This window comes from Tribolium madens, unplaced genomic scaffold, assembly GCF_015345945.1.
Source record: "Tribolium madens isolate multiple individuals breed KSU strain unplaced genomic scaffold, Tmad_KSU_1.1 Scaffold_1;HRSCAF=32;Tcas5.2_LG8, whole genome shotgun sequence".
In the NCBI taxonomy this organism is placed as follows: domain Eukaryota; kingdom Metazoa; phylum Arthropoda; class Insecta; order Coleoptera; family Tenebrionidae; genus Tribolium; species Tribolium madens.
Genome location: NW_025400984.1, coordinates 4,483,310 through 4,495,354, shown reverse-complemented (window position 1 = coordinate 4,495,354; position 12,045 = coordinate 4,483,310). Strand labels below are relative to the sequence as shown.

Here is a 12,045-nt window from a genome sequence, read left to right as displayed (position 1 = left end):
TATCCTACTTATTTGGAAAACATTCTAACGACAATAATTTAGTGTTGGATTTTCGAATAGAAAACCTAACCTTTGCGTTTGTGCCACCTGCCGAATTACACGCGAAATAGATATAGTTGTCACGGGTGCGAGTCTGGGATGCAGTTTTTTTTTAATTCGGTACCCATTATTATTATTATTTTATCACATTTTACTGTAAGGTATATTTCATGACTCTGAATAATTTGTATCCCCATGAATTTATTGTATCTTCAATCGTATAATTTTGTAGTCTTGCCTCCAAGAAAGTATGTCTAACTTCACGGGAAACGTCAAATAAGATGACGAGTCGTAAGGTAAAACGGCAAAATGGGTTGGAATTTGTCGTATAATAATACGAGTAGAACCGTTTTTTTTAATATAAATTATAAATTTGGTTATTATAATCATCACCTTTTTGATCATGTCATTTTACTTGACTTTTTACAGACATACGTTTTCGTATCCAAGAATGACTCGATAACAAATTATCTTGATCGCTCGATATAAATAAGTAAATAGATGTTAGAATCATTTATAATAACCCTGTATAAAAATAGTGTATAATGTGTTATCTATCTTAATTTTCTATGTTTGCAGTAAAAGTTGCGTTTATGGAATCATTTCACTTGACTAGTAGAGTTGGTTGCCTACCATTTCATTAACGATAAAATTATTGTGTTTAAATTTTTTATTGTGAATACTCGTAGGTGTTTTAAAATTATTCATTTATTTTGATTTTTTTTATTAAAGAAAAAATAAAAAAAATCATTTGTTTTTCTTTTTGTTTTAATACTTGGTATTACCCCCCAAAAAAGCCCTTTCCAATTAAAATAAAATTTGTAAATACAAAAATTCATAGATATGCGTAAAGCTTTCAATTAGAAAAATGTTTTTTTAAATTTTTGTATTGTTTATTTGTATAGTTACCTTTTTTCACGTTTACTGAATTAATTATAACTTAATGTCCAGGTTTTTTTGCCTAATGATACATTTAACAGTGTTTGATATCGCAGTACTTAATTTTCTTATAAATAATGTTTGAATCGAAAAATTCACAACAAAATTCACGATAAAACTCTATCAAGGTAGTAGTTTTAAAATTTATGGCGTTTATCATAAATTCGACTCGCAACAAATGAAAAAAGAAAGCAAAAAATCAGTTGATGCAATAAATGTATAATAATTTTTTATTTAAAATTGCAAATAAAAAATATCTATTTATGTTATAAGTTCATATTATAGGTCTTTATAGACGAGGCCTATAGCTTAGGCAGAGCAAGCTTGCAAGCGTCCATAAAGCTTACTTATGTACGAATTACATACAGAACTTTTTTTTCGATTATGGCGTTAAGTTTCTTCTAGACACAAAATTAATAGATACTAAAAATTATGATAATTCCGAAGCGTGTTGTTTTTGTTGCTTTGGTTACGAAGTTTGAATACTTTATCATTAAAAATGGCGTCCATAAAGAGCTACTTTATGGACGCTAAACGATATCATAAATCATTAATTATAATACAATCGAACATAAATAAAATGAAACAAAACTAACTTTGCTACTATTAAAGTTACACCCGGTATAACTGCTCTATAACATTTAGGCTCTTTGAGTGATCGCATATGTAATGAATGGAATGATAATATTGCAAGTAAATAAACTATATTTAGTAAAAATTGTACCCAATTTGCATAATTAATAAATTTATGTAATTACTTATGTCTTAGTGCGGCAGGTTATTGCATAATTTACGGCATGTACTCGTACGGCCCTTGCAAGGATACGTTATACATAACTTTATTTGGAAGTGATTAAAGTTACATCTCATCATTTTTAACTGAATGACCTGCATTATGGCTGAAATTCATAAAAACACCAAAGTTTCTATTTAATTTTATGTTGCGATTTATCTACATCTTCAAAACGAGTTTCTAATAATTCTAAAAATTTTGCAATAAGTTGCAATGAACAAATTTTTATTTTTGCGTTGTTTTCTCATAAAACAATGTGCGATTAACGACGATTTTCAACTGTTTTACGTCCATATTGAACTATTTACCCTCGTAAAGTCATTGGACGATGTTGCATTCACAATTTCATAATGAGACTTTTATGCAATTCCACACAAAGAAGTGTCTATTACAATTTAAAAATGTATTTATTTAAATAACACACACAATGCGTTTCCTAATTAACCATAATTAATCACAGTTATCCCCGATAAGGGATGAAAAGCGCTTTTAAATGCCAAGGCACTAAAACCGAGCAATATTCAACTTTCCTAATCGCTCATTTTTGCAAGATATGTAAAGTGAGTCCTTGCCGTGCCTTCGAATTAAGGTTTGTTGCATTTATTTCTCGGTAAAATCCACTTTTTTGTCCTCTTTCGATTATCTCATGGCTACCAACAAGACGATTTTCAATCGATTTTCCTTCTGACCCAAATTTCATTGACTTTTCGTCCGAAATTCCTCGTCTTACCCAAATCATACATACTTGATTACCGACAGCTTTCTACCTCCGAGCCTTTTCAATAATACAGGTGAGCGTGTGTTTAGCAGCGAGCTGAAGACAGTTACTTATTTCTTCAGTATAAGGCAAGACTTCGCGCGGTGTTAAAGTGAGTGACTTGAACGCAACGTGAGGCGCGAAAATATGAGAAAATTCAAGTGAGCTTTTGCGAGTGAAAAGTGCACCAATTTTGTGATTTTGCAATTGTGAAAATGTTACAGCCGAGGAAGGGGAGGAGTTTTCTCCTGATTTTTGCGGCGGTTTTACTGTGTTGTGAAGGTAAGTGCTGAAATTTTGCGACAATTTTTTTCAGTTTTCCAATTATACTATTATTTAACGACAGATAAATTAAGTTTGAGTACCGTTCAAATTACCCAACACCTGTCGCTTTTATTTCAATTATGTAAAAATCGACAATGTACTCGAGATGTAACATTACAAAAACTCCAATCCAACCGTTTCAATCTTTACACTTGAGGAGTTTTGGTCGCTTCTTGTGCCTCAATTCCTCAATTTCATTACGAAAGAATTACCTCGAAATGACAGTCTTTTAGTAAATCAAGCAGGCGATGCGCTTCAGGAAGACATACCGTAACTTTTAATACAGACTTGCAATTATATTTAAATTAGGTACGAATATAACGTTCCGGGGCTTCCGTGACGTCACTCTTTTTAAATACTTGAAAAAATTGAAAACTCGTCATGCAGAAACGCATTTCACATTATTACTATTCTCGCAAATGCCGATATTTGTTATTTAGGACTTGTTTGTGACCTGGTTTTCATTCCGGTTGGTGCAAATATTTTCGGAAAAAAAGTGAGTCGCTGAATGATGATTCGGCGAAACTTGGGTGGGTGGTGTTTTTCATCTGATAACAAAAACACTCAGGTGCCATTAAGGTGGTTTATTTTTGGTACCGCTAATGGATAATGGATGTGAAAAATGTACAGTGTGGGTAGAAAATAGAGCGACCTTTTTTGGACTGAAGACCGAAGCAAAACATAAATTGTGAAAATTTGAATCGTAAATTTAATTTCTCTCTGTTGCAATGATTTTATTCCACCAGTTACTAAAATGTCGCTTTTTATCTGTCACGCTGTAAATTAATTAAATATAAATTCACTCAAAAATGCAAATAATAAAAAAATACCTAATGCAATGTCTCAATTTTTTAAACATTTTTTAATTCACAAAAATTAATGACTAAAAAACTCGTATGTTAAGCAGCAATTGGTATTTATAATATTATAATTTTCAGACAAACTAAGAACTATTTTATATACGCTTGCTATTAAAGTGCTACTTGACTATTATTTTGAGTAAAACAAACTAGGTACATTTTAATGTTGTCTATAATTTTTTTTTATAACAAAAATCAGTGTTTCTAATAAAAAAAAAATTTTCTATTTATTATTTAAACCTCTCTGGTTTTTAACTCTACAAATATACAGGGTGTGTCAGAACTTGCGCACCAGAAAAAAAAATTCAAGAATGGTAAGATACCAGGAACATGGGAAATATGTTTAAAAAATTTGAACATTTATTTTTGATATTTGTCATTTTTATGTCTATTTAATGATACTGACAATCTTGTATATGTTTTTTTTTATAATTATTTAGTAAAGGTTCACAAATTTTGCCAATAAAAGCCACAAATAACATTAAACAAAGAAACATTTTTTTTGTTTTCTCTTCTAATAGCTTGTAGCAAAAAAACTTGGAAATCATTTTTCCGACAGAAATAAATAGAGTCAAAGTGCAAAATTTAAACTCTCATACCTTCGAAATTTTTGTAGATAGAATTTTTTTTAACATTTTTTGCATGCTTCTGGTATCTTACCTTACATGGCATTTTTCTCTAAGGCGCGAGTTCTGGCGCACCCTGTATATTAATTATAATTCGATAATAAATATCTCAAACACAATAAATTTTTTTATTAAAAAATATCGATACGTATTTCGCTAACTAAGAGTAAACCGGCGTCATCAAGACAATGTAGGTAGATAATATAGTTTTTTCCTCAATAGATTGGACTTTTTAAATATCGTAAAAAATGTTACAATTAAACAGAAATATACTTTTTGTGTAATTTAATAAAGCTCATGAGTGATTTTCCAACATAAAAAATTCTACTTTTTTGAGTTTACATGTTTTTTCAAAAAAATCAAAAAAACACTGGGGAAACTATACATGATATTTGAATAAGATAACAAGGAAAATAAAAAATAAGTTTTTTCCTTACTCATTGTAAGTTTAAAACCAAGTAGTAGTTAAATGATTGTCAAAAATATACCGGGTGTTACATAAAAACAAAACTTGCTAATTGTATGTTGTTGTAAGTTGTGGAAGAAAGGTTAACACCCACTCAAAAGTTTTTATTAAGAAATTGCTACACTTCCGCCTAAACAGGAAAAATTGACGACAAAATAATACGTTTACATTGTGAGGTCCAACTAACCATTAAATTCTCATTAATTAGCTTTTCTCCCAATCAAAAAAAAAAAACAACTCTAATGACTCATCCTGTAGAAATGGATAATTTTTGTTTCACAAATTCCACTTTATTTCTCTAAGCTGTTATAAATCCACTTTAAAATGTCAAAATTCAAGGATTTTGGTACGAATTCCGGGTATTGTGACAAAAAACTGGATTGTTGCAATTTTATTCTGTGACAAAATTAAACTCTCCTGACATTTCCATACAATCCTAATCGTATTAGCATCTAATCTCGTCACATTTGCTACACCTTTTCACCGCTTTGTCAATCGAAAAATCTCAAACCGCAATATTTCTCGAATCTTGTATTGTTATATCGGTTTAAATTTAAAAACATTTCTCGCCTCTTCTGTGAATTGTATTTTGAGTATCTGCTTCACTGCCCACAGATTTTGCATAATTTATGCCTACATTCGAAACGACCACCCTTGTCAATGGACGGCCTTGACTCTTATGCAAAATGCAATATTTACATTTCTTTCGTAACGAAAAATGATTTTTCTACAGCTAATACACTGTTTTGTCTTATAACCGAAACCTACTTCCCGAGAAAAGGATTCCCACAGTATATATGTCATTTGGTATTTTTTGCTATTAGTGACACTTTCTTCAAATGTCAGTTGCAGCCTGGTTTCGCTTTTAAGCAACAAAATGAAAGTAAATAATTGGTTTATGGACGAAATATGATTATTAGCGGAAATAAAAGGTGAGGAGAAAATGACAATTCTCCCCCAAAAAAATTGATTCAGTAGGCCATGCACAAATCCAAGGCCGGCCTTATCTCAATGCATGCTTTTTGTGGTGTTGTATAACGCCATTTGCAAAAATGGCGTTGTTTACATAACCCGCCATTTGTTGGGTCCACGTTGTCACCAACGTGTTATTGACACTCCTTGGGACATTTTTTCCATATTACATTACCATCCACAAGGTCACTAATCCCGTCCCACACCCATGATGGAATTGAAGATGGCTGCCATTGCATAAAGCAAACTTTCGCTGAAATGTGATGACTTCCTATATCATGACGCAAGGATTTGTGAACTATCGATAACTGTACATGAACAAATACGTTTCCGGCTAACCGGAAACGTCCCCGGATCGATTATGCAAGGAACGAGCCGTTCGCATGTTATAAAAATCATTCTAAATTCAAACAAAGACTCGTCTTCCCATTGCGTTACTTAATATTTTGTGGGAATTTTTCGTATTCAGTGTACTCACGAGCTAATTTCGTTTCTATTTTATTGAAACGTCTTCGCAATAATTGCGAAGAGTGACACTAAATTCAAATTCGCGTTTCAAAACAAATGTCGACAGCGGATTTAAAAAAATCATAATTAATTAGATCATTTCTCAAGTCAATTGGGTCAAGATCTGGCCAAAAGTCCGGCCAAAATCTGATTGGATTAGAAAGGGTATTAGTGAAAGTAAGAAAGTCGAAGCCTACCACGATCTTGTGAAAGAAATATCACAACTTCCTGTTCCTCCCACAACATATCAATGGGACTCAAATCGGGCCAATTTTCGGTACTACTAGCCCAGTAATGACTCATTTACAGTTCGGCCATTAATCAGCAATTGCTCCATCTTCAAGATGCTGAGTTACGCCATTTATTACGCAAATTTATAATTGGCCGAAGAGGATTTTTTGCGTAATTCCGTAATTGTTGCTTTAAATACGGCCAATTATTGACTAATAAAGCGTTAAGTTGTGAACGAAATTCAACGCTAATAAATTATTCATAGCGAAGTTTTTATAAAACCGTTTTGAAACGTCTTCAAAGATTGACAGCGAAAAATTTGCACTAATGTTTCACAACTCTGATATAATTTCTTCAATACATTCGGAAAATGCAATTAGAACGGTTCGACGATCTTAATAAATATTGATTCTGGAGCGAGGAAAAAATTTTCATTCATTAAATCATTCGTGACAAATCTTTATGTGTTAAGTACAGTTAGGTTTATCTACAAGGTGTGGGAATTTGCTTAAATTTATATTCATTAGCTATGCAACTAGTACAGAAATTTTCGCGAATATTTACAGTTCGTTATTGTTACATTTTTTGGAAATTGTGAGAAAAACCGAAATATTTTCGACGGCTGCATACAGGGTGTTTCAGATAAGATGCCAGAAACATAGAAAAAAATTATCTAAAAAAATTCGAAATTATGGGAGTTTAAGTTTGGACTTAAGTTTGGACTTTGACCCTATTTCTGTTTTATTTTCAGACAATTGTAACTATGTTTAAGGTTATTTTTGGCTTATATTGTAAAATTTTTTATACCTTTTTTGATAGATAGAATTTTTTAAACATCTTTTTTATGTTCCTGGTTTCTTATCTTACTTGGAATTTTTCTTTAGACCACGAGTTTTGAAACCCTTTGTATACCTACAAGATCTGATTCTGTAAACTAAACATATTTCTTTTAATTATTTCTCGAACCTCTAGTATCAAATTAAGTTTTATCTACCAACCAAAACATCCCTTTTTAATAACTAAAACTGTGGAAAAATTCATTGATGATTTTTTTCAAATTAAAGGATATTTTGACCACTTTAGCTTAATTCATAATAAACTATAATATAACAACAATAAAAACTGAATAAAATATGAATGATTATATTCCTCAGATCATAGCTTTTATAAAAATGTTTTACAGAGGGTTGCCATTTGAAAAAATTAAAAATTTTGTAAAACTCAAAAACAAGAAAAATGTTAAAACGTTATTCTTGAGATTATAGTACATTCTTTATCGCTCATCAACCAGTTCTTTCAAAAAATAAATAGTTCGAGCAAAAAACAGTTGCTTCTACGAAGAAAAATTTTCATTTAACTATCCATTTTGAAAAAAAATACCAAACATAAAAAACAAAATAAAACTTCATTATCAAAACTCGATCATATTTTTATAGCACTTTAATTTTTATTAATGATAATAAAAGAAACGTTTGGTTTCATATTTTTTGTTCATCTTCTATGCATCAACATAAGTTTTCACTTCATCTCTTGTATTATTTTAGCATTTATTAGCATCCGAATGCCTCGCGGCGCTTACCTACTTCTGGCTAATTTAGAATAAATAACAGCCATATTTCTAACGTATAATTACAGATTACTGTAAAACTTGAATTTGAAATTGTCAAGTGATTGGCTTCCTAGCATAATTAAAATGTTTGTGTTACGTATGTACTAATTAAACGCCTAGAGGTAACGTACTTTTCGTCATTTTGTTTACATAAACTCTAAGAAACTACACCTCGATTTAGGGCACAAATAACGGAAGTAATAAAATTTTCAGATTTAGCATCACAACTAATGGAAATTGCGTGTATCGAAGTGTCGTTCCATTTCAAACTGTGTTAGTGATATTGTGTGATACTTTGGAAAAATAAAGAAAAGCACCATGTGAAAAGTCGTCTCACATTTCCCAGATTTAAATTAATTAAACAACTCAATAAAAATTAATCAAGTCACGAAAGCATTGAATAAGTTTCGATTTTGCTTCTTGTGTCAGTAACCCACTTAATTTCTTAAATTAATATACAGAGTGACCCAACAATTTTTCGTATTGATTTTGCAATTAAGTGAGGAATGTTAATTAAATATTTCTATTGAGTGAAATTCGAAATTTGTTAATACCGGATTGTTTACTATTCATTATGATGTACAGTCGGACGCATTGAAAATGTTTTTTGATCCACAGAGGTCGTTCCACTAAAACCGCGAATAAAAGCCTCAGTTACCTAACCTCATTCTCATTAAAAAATGAAACGCATATGTTACATAATTAGAATTTGTTGTTAAATTTTAAATAATTAAACCGTTGACTGCTCGCTCGAGATTAAATAATTTTTCTTGCACAAGACTTGGCTGAACCTTTATTACAGTTTAGTGACTGTCGATTTTCGACTTAGATAAGTACAAAAGAGTAAAAAAAATAAACAGATGTTCGTCATGCTCATGAGCATAACTTGGTAAATAGCAACACCTTCGTCTTCAATGTCAATAACACGATCATTTTCCCCAATGACCAATTTCTAAAGTCTCATAAATAAAAAAAAGCACGATTTGGGCGATTTTCCATGCAAATTTCGGCACAGAAACATAAATACTTGTGACACTAGCAAAAAATACATAATCTTGTCATTGTCTCGATAGCTTCCGGTTTCGATCGAGAAATCAATTAAAATTGCTTGAAATGTCACGGTTGAGTTAATTGCTTATGTGTGATTATTGTGATTTGAAGGAAAATCATTTTGTTTTTATTAAAATTCAATCGTCCCACTTTCTGACGATGTTTATCTCGCTTCCGTAGATTCTTCTAAACGAAAACAATACCCGGCCCTAAATTTTCGCAGTGAAAGGATGCGTCCTTACGTAACAACAACAATATCGATATTTATGCAATTTTAAGGTTTTTGTACAGTCGACCGCAAGGAAATTGTCTATTTGGGTGAAAGTTCAATGGTGGGTCCCATTAAGAAGCGCTTAAAACAACCTTTTAAATCACTTTCTAAGGTACCTAGATAATTAGCACCAGATATTTACATATACAAAAGTAGCAACTCATCGTTGACAATGGGAGTGACTTGTCCCATGAATGGTACTGTTTGGTGGGTCCATTGAAACGCCTTATAAGGAGTTAAATGAGTGGAAAATGACACAAATAGAAAAGATTTGAGGAATTTTACAGACAATAGACTACCGCATAGTGAGATTTTTTATTTACTACTAAGACATAACGTTATTACATTTGCAATAAAAAGTTGCAGTTACAGTTTGTCTCTCCAAAGGCCGTCAACAGTGCCAGATCTGAGTCCACTTGAAAATTCTTAGAGATGCATTAAATAACGACAACATTATTTGTTAGAAATCAATTTAGGAATAAAATCAATTAAAACATTTTAGTTTTAATTTCCTTACAGTCCTCCAAAAATTAAAACAATTTCAACTTAAAATTAATCTTAATTTCTAATTAGATTAATCGACTTAAGTTGTTTGCCTCAGACTATGCATTTTATTTCCAATTAATAAAGTAATAATGATAAAAACAAGATTAGTTATATTTATATTCATATAGGTATACCACTAGTAATGCCAAATTTTAGTGCATATAAAAATTATTAGACCTTCAATTATTAATCTAATCTAAATTAAAGAAATAAAGAAAATGAGCAAAAGATTTGTTTTTTGTTTCTTCGTAAAACACCAATAATGCCAAAATTCATAAAAACATTATGAAACCAATATTATTTATTTACCTTATTGTAAAATTCAAAATAATAAGATAGTCAGAATTTTCTGATTCTATTTTCAACTTTATTTTCACATACACCCAGCACTACATAACAAATTCGAAGATATTTAAAAATTCAGGATCAAATAATCAATATAGTTGTGTGGAAGCAAACTTTTGACTTTTGCTTTTCTCCAAGCCACTAATTTGACCAAATCCGAATCCACTTTAAAATCAGTGTCGCGAAAAAAGCTACTTGAAAGTTAATTTAATATAATTTAACTTTAGCTTAAATTAATTTAAAGTTCCTTTGTTAGAAATCGAAATAATTACCTACTGCGTTTATAAACCAGAAAACAAATATTACAGAGCTTTTTTAACTTTTTTTATAAATTAATGAATATTTAGTGAAAGTTTGAATGTTTTTTGTTTCTCCAAAGATCACAAACTTTGTCATATCTCACTCTATTAAAATTATTACATTGAAATTTAAAATAAATTTAGATTTTTAATTGCACCAAACAATTTAAGCTGTTAGCATTGGCTTATTTATTTTATTCAAATTTCTAATTAATTAAACAATAAAAGTGCTAACAAGACTGGTTTTATTTTCCCACACACCACCAATGATACTAGATCTGAGGACAATTTTTAACCTTTCATTAAAACAATTAATTTAAAGCAATAAAAATTAAAACAAAAAGCTCCAGATTTTAGTTCACTTGAATTTTTTTGGGCACGTTATAAAACCCTTCCTGCACATGTAAAATTTTTGTTACATTTGATTCGTGGAAACAAAATTTCGTTTTTGCCCCTCCAGGCCACCACTTTGTCCAAATCCCAGTCTACTTGAAAATTCTCGTCGCTCAAATAGCTATTATTTTGTTGAAAGCCAATTCCACACCGCTTAATTTCAGTTTAAATTAATTTGAAGTTTCTTGCTGGATGCGTCAAATTAGGCAATTAGACGTCTAATTAAATAATAAACTAATCGATTCCAGCAACTAAATTTGTTCCGTGAACAATTGCGTTAATGATAATGCGTCTGCGTATGACTTTTACTGTACACCATGACGGCAAAATCGTAATTATTACCAGTTATTGCATTTCTCCATAGTCAATTAAATAACACGTTTTCATATAATTCGAATGGAATATTGCATGTGGCCACCTGTGCGGAAAGTACTTCAGTTTGTGATGATATTTAGTTTGAAATTGGGATTTCCGGATGTGATTTGAAAAAAACGGTGTTTAGTCATTAGATCTGATATGGGAAAGAATCCGGGACTGTAAATGGCCTTGCTTGTTAACAAGTCGAAACCGTTCAACAATAGTCCAGAAGGTTTTTGCTTTCGGGTCAGAAACGGTAAAGAAACGTCGAAGTATTTCAATGGGATTCAAATCAGAATGATAACAAAGCCAATATATTTCAGTTTGGAGAATTGTGTTTTTGGGTCAAAAACGTTAAAAAAGGCCCAAATACTTTCAATGAGATTCAAATCAGAATGATCCCGAGACAAAAAAATTCATATTTGGAGGTATCTGCTATAGGACCAGAAATAAAGGGAAATGTCCAAGTATTTTCAATGATATTCAAATCTACCTAGATGATCTCGAAGTCAAGGTTCTCAAATTTGGAACTTTTTTATTTTAAAGCAGTAAAATAGTAAACAAAGGTCCACACATTTTCAATGGGATTCAAATCTGGATGATACCAACACTAAAAATATCAGATTCACTGTAATTTTTAACAAGTAGAAACCGTTGAAAG

General features: G+C 30.9%; 1 protein-coding gene across 1 annotated transcript in view; it reads left to right on the top strand.

Annotated features, from left to right (window-relative positions):
- Positions 1 to 2,612: 2,612 nt before the first annotated feature.
- LOC123004283 (mucin-16) overlaps positions 2,613 to 12,045 on the top strand; it is a 37,389-nt gene continuing 27,956 nt past the window's right edge. The window contains 1 exon segment of the mRNA XM_044397466.1: positions 2,613 to 2,810. Coding sequence (XP_044253401.1) covers positions 2,744 to 2,810 — 67 coding nt within the window. The 5' untranslated portion in view covers positions 2,613 to 2,743.